The sequence below is a fragment of the Triplophysa rosa genome, linkage group LG16 (assembly GCF_024868665.1).
Source record: "Triplophysa rosa linkage group LG16, Trosa_1v2, whole genome shotgun sequence".
NCBI lineage: Eukaryota > Metazoa > Chordata > Actinopteri > Cypriniformes > Nemacheilidae > Triplophysa > Triplophysa rosa.
The window spans coordinates 5,859,734-5,884,360 of record NC_079905.1 but is presented as its reverse complement, the minus strand read 5'-3'; the positions used below and the strand labels follow the sequence as shown (position 1 = coordinate 5,884,360).

The 24,627-nt window shown below is 38.9% G+C and overlaps 1 protein-coding gene across 20 annotated transcripts in view; it reads right to left on the bottom strand.

The window, feature by feature from the left end:
- Window positions 1-24,627, bottom strand: part of pleca (plectin a) — an 83,954-nt gene that overhangs the window by 13,171 nt on the left and 46,156 nt on the right. For 9 of the 20 annotated variants that reach the window (XM_057354481.1, XM_057354486.1, XM_057354485.1 and 6 more), the window contains 31 exons: window positions 19,492-19,553; window positions 17,675-17,689; window positions 17,075-17,164; window positions 15,767-15,802; window positions 14,615-14,692; window positions 14,392-14,484; window positions 12,622-12,788; window positions 10,536-10,651; window positions 10,300-10,406; window positions 10,033-10,152; window positions 9,362-9,457; window positions 9,100-9,227; window positions 8,312-8,405; window positions 8,063-8,217; window positions 7,479-7,830; window positions 7,208-7,285; window positions 6,931-7,092; window positions 6,620-6,724; window positions 6,342-6,437; window positions 6,130-6,255; window positions 5,883-6,035; window positions 5,579-5,733; window positions 5,247-5,373; window positions 4,784-4,967; window positions 3,900-4,057; window positions 2,863-3,041; window positions 2,593-2,731; window positions 2,143-2,499; window positions 1,966-2,049; window positions 1,789-1,893; window positions 986-1,084 (listed from right to left, as the gene is read on the bottom strand). In XM_057354481.1, coding sequence (XP_057210464.1) covers window positions 986-1,084; window positions 1,789-1,893; window positions 1,966-2,049; window positions 2,143-2,499; window positions 2,593-2,731; window positions 2,863-3,041; window positions 3,900-4,057; window positions 4,784-4,967; window positions 5,247-5,373; window positions 5,579-5,733; window positions 5,883-6,035; window positions 6,130-6,255; window positions 6,342-6,437; window positions 6,620-6,724; window positions 6,931-7,092; window positions 7,208-7,285; window positions 7,479-7,830; window positions 8,063-8,217; window positions 8,312-8,405; window positions 9,100-9,227; window positions 9,362-9,457; window positions 10,033-10,152; window positions 10,300-10,406; window positions 10,536-10,651; window positions 12,622-12,788; window positions 14,392-14,484; window positions 14,615-14,692; window positions 15,767-15,802; window positions 17,075-17,164; window positions 17,675-17,689; window positions 19,492-19,553 — 4,016 coding nt within the window. Of the gene's footprint in view, window positions 1-985; window positions 1,085-1,788; window positions 1,894-1,965; window positions 2,050-2,142; window positions 2,500-2,592; window positions 2,732-2,862; window positions 3,042-3,899; window positions 4,058-4,783; window positions 4,968-5,246; window positions 5,374-5,578; window positions 5,734-5,882; window positions 6,036-6,129; window positions 6,256-6,341; window positions 6,438-6,619; window positions 6,725-6,930; window positions 7,093-7,207; window positions 7,286-7,478; window positions 7,831-8,062; window positions 8,218-8,311; window positions 8,406-9,099; window positions 9,228-9,361; window positions 9,458-10,032; window positions 10,153-10,299; window positions 10,407-10,535; window positions 10,652-11,425; window positions 12,002-12,621; window positions 12,789-14,391; window positions 14,485-14,614; window positions 14,693-15,766; window positions 15,803-17,074; window positions 17,165-17,674; window positions 17,690-19,491; window positions 19,554-21,557; window positions 21,772-24,627 lie in introns of those variants that run through there. The other 11 variants (XM_057354494.1, XM_057354501.1, XM_057354500.1 and 8 more) reach the window with 6 other exon arrangements.

Genomic DNA, 24,627 nt, shown 5'->3' with positions numbered 1-24,627 from the left:
GAACATGTGCAAAAAAACTAAAATTGATTTTCTATTAATGCTATGATGTTTAAAGATTCCTATAGAAATCTTATAGTATACATTCATGCATACATTATTTTGCATTTGAAAATGTTGTTTAATAATGGCAAAAAAAACATATTAATGTCAGGTCTGAAAAGGGACTGAAGAATGATGATCATGCATTTTTGTGAACGATTTACCTCTTTAGCGCACAAACATGACAAACATTCATCATGATAAAGCACTGGGCAAGCGGTTTAGAGAGGCAAACAGAAAATAAAGGTTAGAAAAGAAAAAGCAGAACCAAACTGTGCAGAAAACAATTACAGAAAAAGGAGTGGCAGTCAAGCTGAAGCATAACAGAGTAAAATCAACAACCAGAGCCACAAAACAAGTGATGGGAAAGAATGCTGCTATCTGTTTACAGGAGCAACAGTCAGTATCCACCGTTTGTAATGTAATAGTACATGTACTATTACAAAGTGCACATGCACAAACTTTATATTCAAGATGAGAATAATGTTTGCTTCAGACTGAAGGGTTTCTATGCTTATTAAGAGCTCGCTAAAGTATAATTAAACTTCACCTATATATAGTCCTAAACATACAGTATAATGAGAGACATACGCTGTGACAGAAATGGGATGAACTGCACTGTAAGCATTAGTATTACTGCACACCTAAAGTAGCTGATCTTATTCTGTAGTATTTGGGATTTACGTAACTACACATTTCATCTTTCTTGTTACTAATTTGATGCTGTTTGAGCCTTTAAGGGGCTTACAGCGAATTCATGGCTCACATTTCAATAGTAAATCTGAGAACAATCCTGTCAAGACTGTTTTTTTGGCCCTAACAGTTGTAACTGTGTCTCATATGGTTTGCACAGTAAAATATTTCATATGTCCATACATAAAGCTAGTTAGTGAATTAAAGTTAGTACTAAATTACATACTAGGAGATTTCAGGTCTTGACACTTACCTCTTCCTCCTCTAGGCGTCGCTGTGTCTCTATGATGAATTTAATGTATTGGCTTGACAGAGTCAGCAGCTCACTGTACCGTGTTCTCAAAGTCACGTACTGAAAGACAAGTCAACACTTTTCATTGCGACAATAAAAACAAGGTGAAGAAATGTTCCAAAATGTGTCTAATCCCCCAATTTCTAAACATGTTAAAGAAATCACCCCAAAATGAAACTTCTCTCATAATTTACTCAGCCCAGATATATTTGACTTCCTTTCCTCAGTGAAACACATTGTTTTACTGTACAAAATGATGAAGCTCCAAAAGCTCACAAATGACCATAGTGGATTTATGAAATGTCTTCTGAAGCAAAGTGATACATTTGTGAAAGTAAAGAATTCATATTTTGAGCTTATTCTGTGAAAAAGAAATCTTATTGGTTCTTGCATCTTGCAACATATGCGTGTTTCATCCTAAGATAATGCAACATACCACCATATCCACCATTTCATTTAATTAGCTAAATAAGCTAAAAAATTAATAATTGTTCCTCACACACTTATTTTTTTACCGTTCTGAGTCCCGTGTAAGACGATGACAGCCTTTTGGTATAAAATTCTTTGTTTAGCTGAGGAAAGTCATATACAGTACATCTGGGATGGCATGAGGGAAATTATGAGAGAATTAACCTGTTTAAGTGGACTGTTTCTTTAATTCATCAAAATATTATTTCACAATTTTATACATTATGCATTTGTTCTCTCCTCCACTCGCACACACAGGTGGAAATTACAAATCAACCTATTGGTGGACGAGCTACCTCTTGAATGATGTCATCAGATGAGGACTCCATTTTGGCTTTCTTCATAGGAGAAGCTATGGGCTCCACAAGAGCTTTATATGTCACCAGCTGAAGCTCATAATCCTGGATGAGAACATTCAGTCACATGATATTCAAAAGTGTGTAAAACAGCCTAAAATCAACATTCATACACACCTTATCGGCATCGATGTAGGCTTTAGCATGTTTATGACACTCGTCCACCTTGTCCTTGATTTTCTCAATCTCCTCAAGCAGTTTCTGCACAGTACGAATTAGTTTAAAGTGATATAGGGAACACTGCTTTTTTTTTAGGGTTGCCACGGTAACAAAAATTCAGTACCACCCAATTACCTTCTCCTGTGTCAGCTGCTCTCGTAGGGCTTTGCTGTCACCGACGGGCACAGCGTGCAGCTTGTCCTGCCTCTGCTTGGCATCGGCTATCCAGCGAATGAGCCAATCGTAGCTCTGCCTATAAGCCTGCATCTGCTTCCTCAACAGATCGAGCTCTCGCTGTCTCAGCTCCATCTGAGCAAACACGGCCTGCCAGCGGTCCCTCAGGTTACCCACCAGCTGCCTGTAGTGCTCCAGCTCGACATCACGCTCGCTGTGAAGCTGAGACATCTGGTCATTCACCACGGTAGCCCTCTGAAGCTCTTCTTCCAGGCGGTCAAATGTGCCTTGCTTGCCCTCGGCTTCAGAGCGCAGTTTCTGGGTTGGAGAAAATGGCCAAAAACGTGTTAGATACGAGGTCATGAATGCTTTGTGCTCACGTAACTGCAAACCAAGTTTAAAGACAGGCACCTGCAGCTGCGTCTGATCAGCTTCGACCTCCTTCTCATTTACAGGAACTTTGTGTACATCTCTCAGTTGGTTCTCATACTTGTTAAGAACATCCTCAGCTCCTTGTTTGCTGCGGATTACCATGTCTATGGTCTTCAACCTGCACGGACAAAAGAATTAAGTTTTAGCATTATTTCATCTGGACAGAAAGTTCTTTCCGGTTTAAGCTGATTTCAAAAAACACATTTTAAATATATATTTTAAAATGACTGGAGAAGGGCTGTGACCGACTTGTCTAAGTACACAGATGAAAGGCTGTAGACGTGGTACATCTTTTTCTGAGTGATGTCAATCTCGGAGCGCAAAACAGGAGCGGAACTGGACTGCTGAGATGTTGCCAGCACCTCTTCACTCTTCTCCACCATCTTGTCCAGGTCTTTCTTTAGACCTTCCAACTCCGCCTGCACTTTCTGTAGGACAGAGTCAAAAAACACACACGTTTAATGAACTCGTTTATATAGGTTTAGAAAGAATTGTAAATGTTTTACATAGAAATTTGTCTCAAATTATAGGTCTACACGAAGAAATAATATGATTTATTAATCAAATTACAACATGTGACCCTTTCTGTGAAATCCAGGCTAAAGTTAATAGTTATAGGCCCGGTTTCACAGACACGGCTTAGCTTAAGCCAGGACTATGCCTTAGTTGAATTAAAATATTTATGTCGCTTTTATAAAAACGCCTTAGAAGAACACATCACTGGTGTGCATCTTGAGACAAAACAATGGCACAGAGATATTTTAAGATATTTCTGGGCAAGTTATATTAAGTAAAGACAGGTCACACATTCATTTTAGTCTGGTACTAGCCTTAAGCCTCGTCTGTGAAACCGGGCCATAATATAGGAGATTTTGAGCATTCAAGTAGTCATAACCAAAAAAAATGTAATACGCATTTATCACAGTAAATTATAGATTTTAATATATATATATTACTCAAATTTGTATTCATAAAACTAGAATGAATGTTTTTTTGAATACTGAAATCATTCATTTTATTGACACAAATTATTATTTTGCACAAATAAATACCGGAGATTGGCTTCCTAAACTATAATTTCAATCTCGGTCATGGCCTTACTATATTAAAGATATCAAGGTATTACAGGTATTTTCACAAATCGTTTACATTCACATCACAAATATTTACAGTATGTAGAATGACTTCAGCTGGGTTGTCAGAGGCAAGGTCACATATTTACTAACACCAATAGGGGTACATTTGGAACCATGTACAACAGAGTACAATAAGCTGTTTGTCCACACCTTCTGTTCTGTGGTCCTCTGTGCACAAGCTTTGAGAGGTTCCTTGTCCGCCAGCTGTCTGAGACGACTGACCGTTCGGGTCTCACACCCCTCCAGTCTCAGCCTCAGGTCTTTTATCTGGGTGATGTAACTTTTGCACACAGACTCATCCTGTTCACCTGTTGAAACCAAGCACAGTTAAACAAATATGGCAAACATCCACTATATGAAACAGCAACACAGTTTTGACGCATTTTGAAAAGCAATAACGCTTTACAAAATTCTATTTATTTACACACACTTATGTGAATGAACCGCATTCGAAACTGTGGACAGGAAAAGCTGACGACAGCGATGAGGCAGTTTCATGCATGCTGTCTTTTACTGTGATGAAAAAAATATTTTATACAAATTTTAAACATGCTATAAAATGGACAGCATCAGCAAACACTGTTATATCAACAACACAGCAGAGTCAACACTGATCTGAGCACAATGCACATGTACTGTAAGTCATTCACAGTCGGTTAATCTTCAAATCCACACTGTTATGTTTACCCGTAGCTTTGTCTTTCGGGCTCAGGACAGGTTCTGAAAAATATGTCTTAATGTCATAATGGGAACTGTGGGTGGAAAGCGCTAACCAGAGTTTAACTGGTGCAGTCATAAAAGCAAATGAGCAGCAGAACCGATTTACAAAATTCTTTACAGAGAATGTATAAGCCATAAAGTCTTTGTCTTTTCTCAGGAAGGTGGAAAATGTGGTTCTTTGCACAGTGCAACAGGGGTGTGTTCAAGGGGCCACGCTGGCTTTGTGAGGAGCTTTGTTTAGGCAATCCGACAACCAGGTGCTTTGCTGATTTCTATGCATCTGAATAAACAATCTGCCCTGAGCCGACACCCACCTTGCTCAACAGACCGCAGCAGGTTATCATAGTGTTGAGTTGCTTTGCCGTAACTGTTCTCGGCCTGCAGGCGGTCATCAGCGCCGAAGATTTGAGAATCCTGACTGTCACGCATGAAGGCTTGATAGTGCTGCTCCAAGTTCTTGAGAGACAGACGATATTCCTCGACTCTCAAAGTCTTAAACTGCACAGAAATAAGAAAATACGTACATTCTTTTAGTACATACAATACTTAAACAGTACATCGATCCTACCGTGGACTTCGTGAAGGTGTGGAATTGCATTTAACATTCTGGCTGGTAACCAAAAGATTTTAGGTGGCTTGTCAAACTATATATGAAAAACCCCCCAGCTCAACAGTGTGCGCTGTGTAATAAATAATAAAACAAAATGAATCGTTAAATTGTTCTTCTAAACATCTTGAAAGTATCTGAATACCAAAAACGAGGTGTGTGCAAGTTACCATGATGAAATTCCAGGAGTTGATAAGCTGGATATCTCTCATGAGGTACTGCCAAGACAGCAGACTCTTCATATCGACATGGAGCTTCTGCCACAGCACCATCAACCTCTGCTGACTCGCATCCAAACTGAAGTTCAAAACCAAAACGAAGGGAAAACAGCAGAACAAAGAGATCAAAACGATTGAGTTATATTGTAACCATCGGCCTTGCCAAACCGCCCTCCAGATCTCATAAACCGAGATAAAAGGCATATGTGGAATTTGGTTGTACTGCCAATCAAAAGAATGCAGGTTAAACGAGGCCATTCCTGAACGCTCTTATCTAGATTCACCTCGAGCTCAAGTCGACGGCCTCTTTGTTGGTGGGAGGGATTATAAAGCAGATGGACGGTACTGTGGCTACGTTTCCACTGGAGTCTCGCACGTTCCAGTTGTACGGCTGCGAGTTGTTTGTCAGGAAACATTCGTCTGCTTTGTGCACTGTGATCTGGGATGAAGAATGATAATTATGAAAATGTAAAGAGGTCAAACAAAACTATACTTTCATAATCGGTTTACAGGCAAATAAGCACATGCTCAATTTATTTTATTACCCACGTACAACAGCAAACACACGACCGAACGTCTCTATTTTACCTCCATTTGTTTGAAGTCACAGACAGCTTGAACGGGTAATTTGCCCTTGATGGGGTGAGCAGTATTCCTCGGTTTCAGCTGGATAATGGTCTTGGCTCTCCGGTTGAGACCCTCCAGGTGAGTCTTGAACTCATTGAGCTGATCTTTCTCCTCCTGAAAACCAGACAGGGAACAGACGTGAGCTTTGCTCCAAAGCTGTGTATTGCAATGCATTCTGTGATCAATTAAAATTCATCTCAATACCCACCGTTGCATCCTGAAGCAAATCCTCAAGCCGTGTGACTGTGATTGAACGGTCGCACACATATTTCTTCTTCATCATGTCCTCCATCTTCTTCATCCGTTCTTGGGCATCTTTGACATCCGAGAAGAACTGTAGATTTGGAGAACATGTTAGAAGACGGCAAATAAGGTTTTGAACTACAAACACAACATGTTTACTGGTGTTGAGGATTGTACCTGGAAGTACGCTGTGTTTTCTTTAAGATGAGTCTCAACACAGCAGCACAGCTGAAGAATCCAGCTCCATTGAGTCTGAAGAGCTGCCGTGAAAGCCTGAAGAAAAACGGTTTACAAACAGCCATTAATACTCAATATTAAACATCATACGGTGAGAGCAAAAGCTCTGAGATGTATATAATTTATAATAATTTATTTTTTCTACAACTTAAATGATGGTCAAAATGAGAGCTACGAATGAACACGAGGCCATATAAATGATTATATATAAATATTACCTCAATAGTCTTTCTGGCAGGATGGCCATCTTTCAGAAGTTTGTCTCCAGTCATCTGGACGCTGTTGACCCTCTTTTCTCTATGTTCGAGATCTCGCATTAAACCCTAAAGCACAGCACGGGATCATGAACATTAAACACTGAACGCAAAGAGATGCCACGATAATGCCATCTAGTGGCAGCAGCATCAAGGTTTCTTACAGACATGACCATCACTGCAGCGGTATCAGATTTTGTCAACTTTTTTGTGACATCGCAAACTTAGTTTGCTTAGTGTACTATTAACTACAGGTACAAATCAGAAGTGCATACTGAATAATTGTCCTTCTTGGCGGTCATGTTGGAGTTTCGGTCGCTCCAGTCGTAGTTCACTTCCTCCTCCTCTTTTTCGTTCAGCCACATCAGTTCTTTGGTTGCGGCCACTACAAAAGCGTTCAACTGATCCAGACTGCGCAGAAGAGCCTTGGAGGAGCTCTGAAAAAAAGAGATTACAAAAATGAACCGACAAATTTATGTAAACAGGCTTTGAAAAAAGTGCCGTATCAGGTAAATGAAACTGGCAAAGTAAATGTGTGATTCAAGAACGTACCAGCAGCTTGCCGTACTGAAGGTCCAGTTTGCCCAAACATTCTCGATAGGCTGGCTTACTGACTGGAGTCAACTGATTCTGAGAAAACAGAAAATCACGGCCACTCGAATGCAACTTTAACTTTAAAGGTATCAGAAAGGTAACTTTACATTCAGTTAGACCAAGAAAAAACCTTGACTAGCACTATAAGTTGATTTTAAGGACAGTCTTTATCAAGACCCATTACATAAATAATTACAAAAACATGTATGACAAATGCACTTTCACCTACCTCATCAGCTCGTGCACGATCGATTTTGTATTTAAACTCTTCTATAGACTGATGGAGACCGCGGTGGCTGCCGAGATGAGACTCCACAGTGGGAAGATCTTCGCCCCATTCTGCCCCATCAAAGCGTCTCTGGTTCTCCTCCACCCAGGCAAGAAGGTCCTGAATATACTTGATGGTGACTTCATCTAGCTCGGGTCTTACGCGTTGAGGAGACTGCTGCAGCGTTTGGACGTGAGAGATCTGCGTCACGGGCACTTGGGTCATGGGCACCTGTGATACCGTCACACCTGACTTCAGACGCAGATTATACTCGCTGCGCAGGTTCACCAGACGCTCATGGAGGCGGTAAACTCTGAGACATGAGAGAGAGGAGAGCATTAAGTTACCATACTACATGTGGCCAAATGTGTCTTGCGCTTGAATAATACATATGTATAATAATAATAATAATACAATAATAAACACAATTATTTTTTCAAATACAAAAAGATTTTAAAAAAGCACACCATAACTCGTGATCTTTTCCTTAACATCTAAATACTTCATGCTTACGAAAAAATCCACAGTACAAATACTGTATTGACCTTCTATACATCTGTTCTGCCTGTAGATGGCGCCCGTCTTTAAGCAATTGCACATCATTGAAAAGGTATCGGATCATGTTTTCAGCCTTGTTAAGATCTGCCTCGATCTCAGAGGCGTGCTGGATGGGTTTTCCTGCGCCCAGAAGACGTACATCCTGCAGTGCGAAGAATTATTCAAGTTATTTTATGAATGTCTTGTATGTCGAGTTTCTATAATCCAAATTCAAAGTGTGTGTGTGTGTATCTCACCGTCTGTAACAGTGTTTCCACCTGGTTGAGCTGTTCCTCACACACACCCGACTCCATCTGCACCTTACTGACAATTCTTTGCAGACGCTCCAGCCTGGAAACATAACACACAACCATTGCACAGGTCAGAATAGATTCAATTCACAATCGGCTAAAACACAAAAGAGCTTTTTCTTGTTGATGCACCAACTCACACCCTCGTCTGGTGTGAGTTGGTGCATCAACAAGAGCACATATGGAGCAGGTACTCCAATCCATGGCTGTCATTGAGAAAAGCCATGACTAATAATTCCAGTAATTCTAAATCCAAGTCCAGAAAGGTTTTTTTGGAGAGAGACGCTCTGAATTTGATGTTTATAGTTGAGCGGTTGTAACTAAGCACTGACTCTGGGCAGCAGACCGTCTTGTGACAAAACTTCCTAAAAGTGACGCCTTGTTTGCTCTTGCTTTGCGTCTAATAGCAAATCCATGACAAGAAACATTTTCCCAAACAAATCCATTATCTTTTAAATTAATGTATGAATGAAAAAAATATATATTTTTACAAAATATAATATTTATATATAAAATAAATGTATATGTATTAAAATACTACACAGATTAAGTCAGTGAAAGACTATCTGTTCAATATCTCAGTCTATATTTATTGCACAATTTATTCTCTAAATTAAAACTGCATGAAATTCAGACCAGAGGGATATTAGAGAGGATTTTAATGGAATTATATGGCAACCTATTAGAAATGACACTCTTGAACTATAAGAAGTTAAAAGAAAGCAGCATCTCACCGTTCAAATTCTAGGCGCAGAAGTTTCTCTCGTTCCAGAATGGCCACGTGCAGACGACCCCACTCTTTTTCCACATCAATGGGGTGGTAACCGGGGGGAACCTTTATCTGACCCATCTGTACAGGACCCTGGTGCCAAACAAACCCATGAAGAAAGAAATCAAATCCTGGTAAAGCAGGAAACTCTGAATGTCATGTAAAACCCATTTTTGTACTACATGCTTGTTTAAAATTGTATTACCAATAAAGTGAATTGAATGTACCTCCAATGACTTGTAAATAAGCTTGGTGCGATTTTTGTCAGTCTCCTTTGCAGGCAACTCGGTCTCCTTGAATTTCAGAAACTGACGCCAAAGAACCTACAGAGAAAAAAAGAAGCTAAATTTCATAATGAATGGTCACTGTTTTTTGGATATCATTTTGTTAACTTTCTGCAGGATAATGGTACCCATTATGGACACAATATTTCAATAAATTTACACCAAAGTGTTTTTTATCATGCCAATATTATTTTGCTCCTTTAAAGGGATGGTTCACCTTCAAAATGAAAATTCTGTCATTATTTACACGCCCTTTGTCGTTTCAAACCTGTATAACTTTCTTTTTCTGCAGAAAACAAAAGAAGACATACAAAACCGTTGGTCCCTATTGGCATTGAAATTGGTTTTGTGTACAAACAATGGAAGTCAATGGGGACCAACGTTTTTTGGCTACCAACATTTTTCAGAATATCCTATTTTGTGTTTTGCAGAAGAAAGAAAATCAAACGGGTTTAAAATAACAACAGGGTGAGTAAATGATAAAAGAAATTTCATTTTGAAGGTGAACTATTTCTTTAACACTTACTGAATATAAAAACCCAACTCAATATTTTGGTAGCAAACATGCATAACAACGGTTATGGATACTTTTCACGGGAGCCCATAAAACTAACCTCAATCTCTTCATAGCTGGTTGGGAACTTCCGCTCCTCAAACACGATGATGTGATGTCTGATCCACTGGAGTAACATGGTCACCAGCTCGTAATATTCCTGCCAGCGCAACTCCAACTCCTATATCCATCACACAGATGACATATGACTCTAACTATATCATACTGATGTGTTTTACATATTCAGAACTACTATTGCTGCATCCATATTAAGATCATATAATATGAAAATATACAGTGTTATACATGCAGACTTAAGTGTTCTCACATTGGCCTTGATTCCATCATGAACATCAGGAACTCTGGGCATAACATCATAGACAGAGGAGACATACGTGATGATGGACTTCTCATCTGGGTGTGGCACGTCCACATCTGCAGGGGCAACCATCAGAATGTTCATTGGATGTAATACATACACAGTGCATAAATTCAGCAGGAATAAATACATAATAAACAAGCAGGAAATAAAAGAAAATGTTGTGAAGGATCTTCTTCCTTTACCTTCAGGATCCAGCAGGCGAGTGACGCCCATGTCTCTTTCTGCGATGCTGAAGGCCTGCTCCAGATTCTCCAGGTTGGTCTGTCTGTACACCTTATTCATGTCGATCAGATTTGGCCTAACATTAAAAACAAGAAGGAACTAGTTATGCAAAGATCATGTCATTGTTTCAGTGCTAGAAATAAACTACAGCACAGGTTGTTAGTGACAAGAACGTTATTAAAATAACATACAGTATACTGTAGGCCAGTGTGCATGTTTAAACTTAATACAAAAATGACTTCACCTTGTACTACCAAGTCTTTTTACTTTTTACATGTCGAATGAATGCTTAATTGAACGAAATGACATTGACAGCCCACTACTGTTAATGAGCTCGTTTATTACAGTTTAAACATTGTACTTAACAGAATTTAAAGAAACCTTTTCCACCAAAACAAAAAACCGCAGGCATGGCTCTTTCAAACATCTGATCTGAACACATAGCTGACACGCATGCTTGCACATTATGGGTTGTATAATTTACTGCACATTGCTGGGCCAAACCTGGAGGCTGTGCAAACCAGGTGATGTGCCAGAGCATGGGCAAGCAAAGACAAAATGGATCTCTCTTCAAAGAATTAAAAACAAAATTCTTATGTGACTTAATACTCAACACCCAACAATGCAAGACAACAACAAAAAAACAATTAGGAAAATACGACATGCAAACTCAGGCCTCTGTACCCTCTTTCAAGCAATACTTAGTGGTGCATACTTGCATACTTCTTGGTAAAGCAGATATAGAAAATAGACGGAGAGATGCCAACATCTTGTGACAACTGCAATAATACAAAAGCAGATTTGTTCTGCCCTGACAGAAGAACCAAAATGCAGCGAGAAGAATTCCTACGGTTGATGGACTCTCTGGGTGAGCAGGTAGCACGGCCGGCCCCAGGGAACCTCCGTCTCCGAGACGAATACTTTTTTGTAAGAAAACCCGTCTTTACTTAGAGAGGAGAGCCTTTGTTCCATGCCATGCTCGAGATCTTCACTCTGGGATCCTCTGCTTGAGCATGCTCCAGGACTGATGGATTCCTGGCCTGAATCAAAGGAGACCTCTGACGGCACATCTTCACACAGCATGACCACCCGATCCTCCATATCGCTGACGGATCCATGGCTGGAAAGACTGCTGCGACTCTTTCTGGAGCTGAACTTTTTCTTCTTCTTTAGACTAAACATCTCGTGGAAAACGTGTGATTTCCCATATAGTTGAAGGTGGATATTTGTCTACACCGCTTTCCAGATCATTCACTTCTGGTCTTCAGAGAAAAACACCCTCCATCTTCTTATCAAGGGCTGAAAGTAACTCCACAGCATATCAAAGTAATGTATTAATCGGTCAAAATGTTGTTTTTTCGAACTGGAGGAGAGAAAAGTGAAAGCGGAGTGCTCCTCATTTGCACAAAATTGATTTGGTGCCTGTGAGCGTCAGGTACAGCTGAATTATGCAGCTACACGCTGAGAGATAAAAGCACGCCCTGTGGTTATCCTTTCAAAACTGAACCTGCAACGCCCACATTTAGGACTCCTGTTACCAATTTTTTTCAGAAGTGGGAATCCGAGAGTACTTGAACTTAATCCTGAGAAATTCCACGTTAACTTAAGTAAATGACGTTGTAATCGAGCTCCCATACAAAGACTGCATGACTGAGATTTTCTTTCTTTTGTTGTCCGCTCGTTAGACTGCAAAGTATGCACATGTGAAGGTGTTAACGGGTCGGTCAACCTGAAGTTACGGCATGATGGGTCTTGTTTCTTGTCTAATACTTAGTGCTTAGTAAAAACCAGAAGTTGGTGTATGATTTATAGACCCAACAAGGACTGATGGGGTCTGTGACTGACAATTCAGAAATGGAAGCAGGTTTGGACAAGAACTCATAAATAATCTTGTCTGCTGAAACATTCGTGCCAAGTGTTTCTCATTCCTCAGGTGCTGCTTTCAATAAGACAATTTTACACTACTTTGGGACTTTTTCTACACCAAAATCAGCATGTCCCACATGAGCAACCGCAAAGCCATGGCTCCAATAACATGCATTGTACCTGTGTTTATGGATGATGGCGTTGAAGAGCCTGCCATCTCTCCAGCTGGTGGTGAAGTTATCACAGCGCAGGCCCTGGTAACCCTCCACCATGCGTTGAGACCACAACAACAGCTTCTCCTTGGCGGTCATATTGTCTGACTGACCGCTGACCTGGACGTCAGAGATCTGGAGGAGTCAAGAAAGACAGCGAATTGGAGAGCTAAACATGACAAAAATGTACTATATACTGAACAGTAACCGTAGTGACAAGATCAACTAATGTAATGGTTATGGGATTCCTGGAGAATATAGAACCAGTCAGTTTGCATAAAAGCATCTGCCAATTAAATGCAAACATAAGAAAATGAGTACAAAAATGTCCTTATAAGAGTGTCCAAAAATGAACCCATCTATACCATTCTGAGAAAAGCACATGACATTTCATAATTTAGGCAAAAAAAGTCTACCTAAAATACTCTCTCTGTTGCCTAGATACTATGTGCAAACATTGTGGTTAGCACTGATCATAAGATTATAATAGAAGGCTTGTTCAATTTTTAGTCTACCATTTTGCATGCGTATGTTCTCCTGGTGACTCATCGCCGGCGAGAGTTCCCTTTGGGCACTAACCACCCAATGGCTAAAATCAGGTTTCCGCCTATTATAAAAGTCCAGGGAAGCCTAGTGGGTCCAAAACTCAGAAATTGTATACTGCAGATGTCCAGAGTGACTCAGAGATTGTGGAAACACATTCTCCACCCAACAGCCGTAGTTTAATAAAAACCAGGAGAGACATTTAAGTTTCTTTCAAGGCAGCATGAGCATCAGAATGCAGGAATCCTAATGCATCATATTCAATGAACAAAAACTGCTAGAAACTTATGAATATTCAGACAATACAGATAATATACAGTAGTTGCGTAATAAAAAAGACTCTTATTTTACAGGTTTTCAAAAAAATGGTTAACAAGCTTGCAAATATATTTCTATATAAATAAATAAAAGGTTGCACATACTGTTTTAAACTAATAAAAACCCAATAACCTGCAGTATCTTGCTACTTTAGCTTAACTTCACTGAAATCACCAGTTCTAAATAATAACGTCTGTAATGCCCGTTTTTAACACATTAACAGAAACCAAAAAGCGTGACTGGTCTCATGAGTCACCTCAGCATCATGCCAGTCTACCCACTTCCTCTTCCTCAGAGGAAGATGTGAGTCACCAACTGAAATGCACATGGTGCCGGCCGAATCGAGGCTATTACAGTTTTTGAAAAAAGAACCCATGTTGGCATAAGAAATGAGGAACACCAGCCTCTCCATAGTGAACACAATTCCTGCTGCACTCAGTTCTCTTTGATTCTCTTCATTGTTTTGTTTAACATTCTTTCTGTGAATGTGAATCAAATTCATGCACAATTTAACCTAAGGGCCACGCGTGAAAAACAACAATAAACACTTCACAGCTATGCGGGTGTTTTGTGGGTGGCCTGATCCACCCCTTGAGGCTTAAAATGAATGTTTTTGTACAAACTGTAATCCTTGCAAAAGTGGTTTTGTACGTGGTACATCACTGAAAATAGATCGCCTTTATCAGTGATGCCAGATGATACATTAAACCCAGCCACGAGTCTGAACAAACACCTGTGTTGTGACAGCAATACCAGTAATCACGTAGAAACAAAAAAAGGATATGAAAATCTCTTCACGTGAAGCAAAACCAAAGCCAGCGTGAAAAGAATATAAAATAAAAGTGTGTCTGCTAAGACTAATTGAAGTGTAACAAACTTGGAAGTGAAGAATGATGGTCCATATCAGCCCGAGGGTAAGTTTAGGATTTCCATCTGCAATATCGTCGTTTCTGATGTTCACCAGTTTCACCTGCAATGCAATGAGGTTTGAATTTTTAAGAGAAATCCCACTTTTATAGGCGAGATGGAATAAGGCGAGATGGAATAAGGACCCCTTGCTATATAACATCAAATATGTTTGGCAGCTCGGTCTACTGTACCTGTCTGTGTTTGAGGAAATCCAGTGCGATCTGTACATTCTGTAGTTTGTGAAAGCGCATGCGGCCCTTCTCTCTGGGCTGGAAAAAAGTGGAAAGATCATCACAAGGATAAATTATCAGAGAATGAAATGCAATACTGTAGGAAAGAGGATTTTAGGTGTGCTAAATGTTTTCTTTGTAACATCTTGCACATACTGTATACATGTTTAAAGGGATAGTCACCCCAAAATAAAAATGTTATCATCATTTATTAACCCTAATATTGTTCAAAACCTGTACATGATCTGTGGAACACAAAAGAAGATTTTTTGAGAAATGTCTCGGTGCTTTTGTGTCCATGCAATGGAAGTCAATGGGGGCCACTGATGTTACCAAAATTCTTCAAAATATCTTCTTTTGTATTCTGCAGAACAAAATAAGTCTTGAAATCACATGAGGGTGAGTAAATAAAGAAAGAATTAGAATTTTAGGTGAACTATCCCTTTAATAAAAGAAACACAAGACCTGATATACAGCTACTGTACAGTGTAACTTATTAGCATTACATTAGATAATAACCTTTGTTTTCATTTCACTAAGTGCCAAGGACCAGACTTATTATCCAGCTTCTAAATTTATCTTCTACATGAACGCAGAGACGCCAACTGGACCATAATGTGGACAAAATGCACCAGCATACAATAAGAACATGCAATGACATCTGTCAATCAGTCATCAAAACATTTAGCCAATCAAAACCTAAAGCTGTCCTGAGCCAGGATCTTATTGGCTTGCAGTGCATGATGTCACTTGGGTTTTCAATGTAGATGATACAAAGATCCCATGTTTGCAAACATGAGAAGACATGAAACAATGTGCAACGAAAATGGCAAAAACTAAACTACAATACATACAGTACAATTCTTAAACACATTCCATACCCAAACACCTTTTTTTACTTACGCAGAAAGTACCTAGTAATATTTATCATATTATTTCCCATATGTACTTCATCTCGAACAATGGGGGTGGATGGGTGGGGGATTTCAGCACTGTCCACAAGCAACATGACAAAGGAAGTGACATCATGCACGACACAGGTCCCCTGGCATTGACACATGCCACACCCCCCCGCCCTGGGAGGCGAGCCGAACGTTTTCAGACCCAACTCACCAACCGCGAGTTCCTGACACTGTCGCGCTCCCTCGGCTACCACAGCAAGAGCATCGCAAGAGAGGAGGCAAAGGCAAAGGGGTCAAGGTCAGGGCAGAGGTGAGCAAACAGGAAGTTGAAAAAGGAATGGTCAAGGGGGATCAAACCGGTGCAGAGTTGAAACTGAGGCAGAAAACGTAAGATTGTTAATGTGTTAAAAGAGTGAGACGCAATGCAAAACAGACACAATCACAGTAGAAATGCTCATCGGGATGGGGGGATGTGACGGGACATTCGGAATCCTACAGGTAGACCTCTGTATGTGTGGTTTGATCCACAGCTCATACAGACCTCAATGACACGCTGCAAAAAATCACTTTCTTCACTTGTTCTCCAAAAAAAAAAAAATCTAGGGTTGTGCAATGATTAATCGCGATTCATCGCATCCAGAATAAAGGTTTGCATTTAAATAATATATGTCTGTTTACAGTGCATATTAATTTTCTATTCGAAAACGTACACATACAAATATATAAATTTAGGAAATATTAAGATGTATTTATTTATATTTATATATAATTTAAATAATATATAAACAATTACTGATGTTTATATTTTTCTTAAATATATACACATGTACACATATGTCTTTATAAATACAAAATGAATCTGCACAGTAGACAGCCATATATTATGTAAAAACAAACTTTATTCTAGATGCGGATTAATCGTTGCACAACCCTAAAAAAATCATCTAAATTATTATTATTATCCTTATAGTCTTGTTTTTGTCCATATGTTAGCTTCGAGGCGCACTCCTAAACACGCACAAAATTCACTTTTAGCAAAAACGATATATTATTTAATCCAGTAATAAAAATTTTGTTAATATAATTTGATATTAAAAATATATATTTATGACTGACACTGACCTATTCTTTTTTTGTTTGTTTAAATTGTTTTTTTAAAACAAGACAAAAAACACAGATTAAGACAATGATATATTGCAGTGCATGAGTCATCATAACCATTGCATGCAAAATAATCTACGTAACACAAATTCAGAGGTGTTAACACTACAAAATCCAAATATCCAATCAGATGCAGATTAAAAAGGTCAGTTTAATGCACAAAACTATACACGATTTATAAAGCAAGAAGACACAGGAAGAGGAGGGGCTTATGTTAAGAAAGCAGATCCAGGAGGAGGAAGATTTAGCCTTGCAAAAGCCGAATATAGGACTGATGTAACTTGGGAGGGTGTGGTACTAGGTTTTGAACGGGTTTGTGGATGGAACTTCTGGCCCAGATCTCTCTGGAGACTCTTACCAGTGTCTCTCCAGACAACACCTCCAGCAGGGAGATGAGACTGTGTCCATCTCTGAGATCTTCGTATAGGTCGGTGATGTGTCGCTGGGCCTGATGAAGAGGTGAGAAGAATATGATTATTATGAATAATGAATAGAAACAAAAACAAACAGAAGTTAATGATGAGAGAAACGTTTGTGGGTGAAATATCCCTTTAAGATGCTTCAACTCTCTGTGGGCAAAGGTCATCTGGACCGACCTTTCTCACAGAAAAATATTCTTAATGAGAGCTTTTTACATACGACTCACTAAACAATGCATACAAAAATAACTGACGCGTATACATTACGCTTGCTGGTAGTGGATGATGTTGTAAATGTATTCACATTCAAAAAAGCAAACATATGTGCACACAGTTGAACAATAAGATCCAGAGGCTGAAACCGTGAACACACAGTGAGCATTAAAAGAAAGGGAAAGGGGAGACAGATCAGGTGTTGCACCTCATGCGTGGAAGGCAGGTGAGGGATGTGTTAGTGTAAGCAAACTGGGTGCTTGTGAAACCCATGCAAGTAATAACAGAAATCACTCTGCAAAGGTGGGATCCCAGACACCACCTACCTCTGCCTTCCAGTGCTGACAGAGAAGAATGAAGACAGGGATGAGACATGGAGAGATAAAAGAGAAGGGACAGATGAGAAATACGATGAGAACTGTATGACAGAAGAGACAAGACACAGACAGAAAAGTTTTTGGGGTTTGTGTTTGGTGTGAATGTGTGGTTACTGTATGTTGGTTTATATTGTTGAACAAATGAATCTTTTTATAAAAATGTAAATTATCTACATCCACACTTTTTTCGTTAGAGATCTGGGCTTATCATCCATAGTTGCCACTTCCCTAAATGTCTGAACGACAGACACGAAGAAGCCAAATACTGTATATTCACATTTTGTTAAACAAAACATGGCTTCCCTAACAAATTCTGTTAATGTATCCTATATTGAAAAAAATCTTACCAGCCTCAAGTTTTTTTCTTTGTAAATACATATAATCAAAAGTGACGGCACAGCGCCCATGTTGCATACCTTCCATATTCCATAAACTGGTTTTGGTTGTAATTCATAGTAACACAAGCCAGTACGAAGTCTGAAATAGCAATAAACCATCACCAACACATCAAGAAACCACCATTTGGCATCTCGTTCCTAACTCTATGGCCTTAAATTTAGTGGAGAGACAGAAAACGCTGGTGGCGTCCAGGTTTCCATCCCAAACCAGTGCATTCAGATGAGAGGGATTTCCTTACAACAGACTAACAATTAACAGGAAAGTCTTGTAAAAGAACCCAACTCTTCCTCAGAGGAAAGAAAACAAGTCTGTGACATTTCAAAAACTGACATACATTCCTACAAATAATATATGATTTATATATATTTCTATACAGCCATGAATCTCAAAAGGCAGCCCCTTTCTTAGGTATGCACAAAGTGCAGTCACTATTGTGTTGCTCTGTAATATCGGCAAAGTACACTTGTTTTTCATTTCCATTGTTTCTTTCCTATCTTTAAAAAACAAAATTTGTAGATATTTGAAGTTGGCAGAGCTGCTTATGGAAGCAATGCAGTCCTGCGGGCGCCTGTAGGGCAGACGGGAAATACAAGCGGTACCAAGAAAACGATCCGTTTCTTCAGGAGATATAAAATGAGACCAGATGTTGATGACTCATGGTCGCACACACACTCATAAATAAACAAACAGCATCTTTCAGTAGTGCAGTGTACTGGGTCTGTATGGGATGATTATTCAACCATCATGATCTCCACTGCAGTAGCGATTACACACATTTGCCATATGTTTCTACATAAAGGTCACACAATAAAATGGAAACTTGACGAGGCTGAGCATCTCACAGAACTAACGTCTATTCTTCCATCTACTTTGTATCTTGCTGTTTCTCTCAACACACTTGGATCATTTCCACACGTTTCATGCAACGAACAAGAGTATTTTGGGTTTAATGACAGACAAATGACAAAGTTCCGTGTCGTTTTAATACTCACTAAGACCTTCCATTCAAGCACCTGTCATTACTGTTGTTTGAAGTTTAAGCACCAGTTATCTTCACAAAATGGCCTTAAGGCATTGCCTCAGTTCAGTGTTACATGGTCATTATATGGAAATGAACTATTATAGAGACTGCTGATCAAGGACAAAAATGTATTATCGATCACCAATTGGCTAATAACCTGTCAGATACTGCCCAGTTTTATGTGTACAGGTGTATTAAACAGGCAATTATCTGGTGTGCCGGATGTTGTTTTGAAACAGTTTTGTGTCAAGCCAAATTAACATGCATAAGCATATGGCGATCCATAATGCAATTGTGCTTTGAATTGATTCAAAGATTTTCTGTCAGTGGGGTTGGTGTGTGATACCTTCATCAGATGCTTGTTCACCCATTTTGTGAAGGTCTTTTTCTGCACCCGATCCCGCTCATCTGCAAGACACAAAAATAACACGTCAGAAACGGTTCAATTCCAAGAAACATGGTGGAAAACAAATGAACCTCAATTGAAACTGACTTTTGGCATGTATGCAAACAGTTCCTTTCCTTTAGGCAATAGAGATCCATGTAGTACTTTTTGTGGTTCCACGTTGAAAGGATTTTAGAGAAGCAAAGGCTTTTCAATATAAAACTCATTTTCATATGATTTGTTTTTCTTCCTGTTGTGTTTTGAGTTTTAGATTCATGTTTATATTATTTGTCACTTATTGTTTCAGTGTGTAATTTTACTCAGACAGTTTTGTTGTATTGAAATGTGCTTTATATTATTATTATTATTATTATTATATTATTATTATTAACTTACTGTCATTACAAAATTTTAAGTCAAAAACATTTAAACACAAAAAAACCCCTCAAAATAATGTTATGTGGAGGGCACAGGATTTGACATTTGGGTGAGCCTCCAATAGACCTATATACGTTTCATCTTGAATAACCATCATCAAGGTGATCACACCATCAGATAAACATTTACAGTATTTGCCAATTTGCTTCAGGCTTTCAAAATATTCCAGAAGCAATGGTAACCCTAGTACGCGAAGTAGTTGCGAAGAATTTCGCAAAAAAAAAAATCAAATTTGTTTCACAATGATGTTGTGTAATATTTCATTATATAGGAGTTATTAAACTTTCAAGTTGCAACCATAGCACATCTCTGTCATAGGATGAAACAATAAAGATATTACAGATAATATGTAAACAATTTAAAAATCGAACAATTTTTTTATCTTTTGTTATAAGGTTTGTGATAATGTAGGATAAAATAGATACAGTAATGCAGGATAAACTAGCTGTGACAAAACAACCCTGTTGTTGTTCTGTTGCGATGGCAACTATACAAGTTGGCATCATTGTATCACTTCCTGTTTCTGCCACAAAACCAATTCCTGTCAAAGCTTAACGTCTAGTCCATTGTAAATAAATAATGAACTAGTCAACCACGACTTGAGTGATCTTATCATACGGATATCTGTTTACGTACCGGTTACACAACTGAATATATGTTAGAATGCTTGTTATCAATTTGATAACACCAAGAATTCTCCAACAAGTTGAGACTTGAAACGGCAAGACAAAGTCTTGGGGATGTTTGTAGTCAAAGTCAGTAAACTGATCTGAGAACTGCTCTTCCTTAGGCATGTGTGGTCAACTGAAGGGTTAACCTGGGTCAAAGGCCAAATCAGAAGGGCACTTAAAATTCCCGGAGGGAAAAATCAACACCGGTTCAAAGCCTCCCTATGGAAAGGTAAACCCATTGATCTAATCAGTATACCTCTAGCATTGAAGTTAAGTTAATGTTCCATTGCACACAGGTTTTCAAGCTTTCACGCTCTGATGCACAAAAACACAAGATCAGAAGAAAGAGTATGTTTAAGATGCATACCACAGCAAAGCAACTCATATGTTACTCTTACAAAAAACTGAGAGCATAGCTTGAGGCAATGAATTTTTACTGTATGGAGTTACACGTACGCAGTCTGCAAGCAATCCTTAAGATGTCGATTTAAATTATAGTTCAAAGTAAATCAGAAGTGACCTCTTTTCCAAAATGTCATGTGTGCACACAGGACAATAAACCCGCCCTAAAATTGGCTCCTCCTTCTGGAGCCCCAAAACTACATTTTCAAATGCAACAGTTCCACTAGACAATTTCATCAATTCAATGGTGAGGACCTTTTTTTTCACCGGAAAGGTCAACTCTCCCTTTGCTTTTAGCAGCGTTATTCTTTTATGGTGAGGACCAATTAATGATGCCATATGATATAACATATTTGTTCAAACAACTGAGCAGGAATGCACCTATGAAAATATTTTGCTATTTTGACTATTATGAATCACCTATGAATCACTGGCCTATTAAAAGACAAACTACAGCTTTAATGCAATAAAGTACAAAATAGCTACTAGCTAAGAAACACAGAAGTTCAGCTGTACCTTTTCTTTCATCCATGGCCCTGAGCATCCCCTGGTAGTGATTCTCTTCTGTAAAGACCAGATCACTGCCCACACTGTCAGTGGAATAAGACCTGTGTCCATGATAAGCAGACATCCCTGCACTTCTAGTTTCAGAGCCCACTTTTTCACTTTCTACCGATCTGTTTAAGGCAGCACTCTTTCTTTTTGCCCGGTCTGCTGTGTGTGAACGTAAGAGAGAAGATCCATGCAATCGTGTGGGTGTGTCTCAAGCCTGCTCTCATCGCCCTCCCTCTCTCACTTTTCTTCCCCTCGCATTCTGTTCCTCTCTTCACCTCTTCCTTCTTTTTCCACACTTCTTGCTAAATACCTGTCTGAAGGCTATAAATTTAAAGGATGTGTTTCACACCCCGCTCCTTTTTTTGGGAGGGGTCCTCTCACGTTCGAAAGTGCATAGAATGTGCATAAAAACTTTTTTAAAGGGTTGCAAATCAACCATACAACAACACACATACCAACACATCTTGCACTGCTTAGAACAAGCACAAAAAGCCACACATTTATTGCAGAGAGAGCCCACTTCTTACTTCTAAAAACCTACAAAAGCATGTTTTGACTAACGGTTACCACAGCTTTTATCTGCATATAGCAAAACCGCTGCCACGTGCATCTGCCCACCAACTTTCGTTGGCCCTTAGAATTTCCCAAACCAACACTCTGTCCTAATTTAACCTTAGTCTACTGTATATAGTTTACAGTGTTGGGTGTAACTAGTTACTAAGTAATTAGTTACTGTAGTTTAATTACTTTTCCCTTGAAAAAGTAAAGTAAGGGATTACTCTTATTTTTTCTGTAATTTAGTAACAGTTACTTCTGATGTAACTAAACTAAATACTGTGTGTAATATGTGTGCAATAGTGGAATTGGCATCAAAATTCAAAGTCTAACTTTAAAATCTGTGCTTAAATGTATAATTCTCACATTTGTAATACTTTGCTCAGTTAATAAGAGTACTTTATGTAGTTTTATATTACTTATTTGAACGAATTAAAAGAGCCGTTTCATGTCTATCCTTGAATCACTTAACTAATCAAGGTCATTGAAAGTAATAAGTAATTAAATACTTATTGAAGAGAGTAATTTGTACAGTAATCTAATAATAACACAATTGAATATGTAATAAGTAACTAGTAATACTAAATTTTTCAGAGTAACTTGCCCAACACTGATAGTTTATGAAAAACAAAATATGGCACTAATCTACAATGTCCAAAACCTATTTGATACATCTATGAGGGGCAGGATTTTGGACCAATTGGATTTCACTGTGGGCGGAGCCAAGTGCAAGTTGGTCAACTCTACAGGCTACAAATGTATCATCAGGAAAATGTAGCACTTGGAAAAAAGACGACAAGGGTATGTTTCCATCTGGGTATTCCATCTGTTTGGTGGGGGGGTTCACCAACTGGGAAATCCCACTCATAAGGGAAAATGTGACTAATTCCCGACATCACACAGAAGGCTCATTGAGTTCCTTCATGTCTTGAAAAAGAGGCACATATTTTCAGCGTCTGGAGTCGCTGCTTTCGAGTTTTTGACTGATGCAGACACTTTAACCTGTTAAACAAAGACATTGCTTCATGCAGCCTGCCAAAGTCACCACAGACCGACAGAAATGAGCCGGATCACAAGGCGACCTCTGTCTGCGCTAAACGCTCGTCCTTGAGGCAGCATCTAAAACGAGTGTTCGTGAATACAAACAGATGCAAAGATTCAAAGACCCTCTGTATCTATCTGGTGCCAAACAACCGAAACCTTGTACGAGCGAGAAACCTTGTACGATCCTTATCTAGTCTTTATAAAGCCTGTGCATGTGAACAAATGCAGGCGGCTACAGGAAGAAGTCATATCCCTGAGCGCACAGGTGACTGGCACATTTTGTTTGGCCCTTATCCTCAGAGATAATCCATCTCTCTATCTGGGAGAGAATGGCAGGCAGATCACAGGTAGGGATGGAGGATTCTTTGCATTGCAGTTTAGGGCTGTGGCCTGTTTGGGCTTGAGCTGAGAGACCCTCACTAACTAAAGACAGTCGAATGTTTGAGCAGCATTACGCTGTGAAACACCGCGCAAATATCCATGTGCATTCACAGCACAACTAGCTATTTGTGTAGCACAACTATTTATAAGGATTCATTCGATTTAAAATGGGTTACGCAAACTCCAAATGCAGACAGACTGCAGCCGTAAATATTTTCCAGTCGTTTTGAAAGAATTTGACAGCCAGCTGTCAGATAAATTCCACAGGCCTTATGTAAGACGATTATACATGAGGAAGATAGTAAAACAAGTACACACAGGAATTAATTACATATATGTTTGGCTTAAAAGAAGAGGAGGAGGAAATGGTCAAGGGTTTAATATTTTTGCAAGTGGTGTCAGATACTGGAATTTGACTTCCTCTAGACTGTCCTCAGGGCACATATAACAATGTTTTTTGAAGTAAATAATGCTCTATCCCAAGCAGCGCTGGAAGGGCATATTTTACATTTTAACCATATATGCATATTTATTGACGTTTTAGCTGCAACAACATTAACAAATGTTAAGTGGCCCAAAGAATCCGACAAGAATCAATAACTGTTGAGTAGTTTAAAATTAATTTAATACAATTAATATATAATAAAATATTAATATAAATTCATATTAATATAAATTAAATATTATATCACAATCAAACGCAGACCGGATGTTAACTTCGGGCCAGCGTGTGCCTCCAATGAAACCGCCTATAGACGCATACAGCCTCCATATTTTCGTATTACATTCATTTTTGTGGCTATTAAAATATGAAAATATGGAAATTCTTTACATTTTGAATTAGATCTCTGTACCCATTTCCACCTCTGTTGGGTAAATCAATTTTTTCTCTGCACAGCCATTCCATTTTAAAATTAATGTGATTTTTCATCAGATTACATATTTTTTAGTTCTTCATTTGTTTGTGTGCTGCACAACTGTTCTGTGCGTCTCAAATCTACATCTTTCTATGCAGTTACTTAAAACCTCTGAACATCTTAGTGGTCATGTG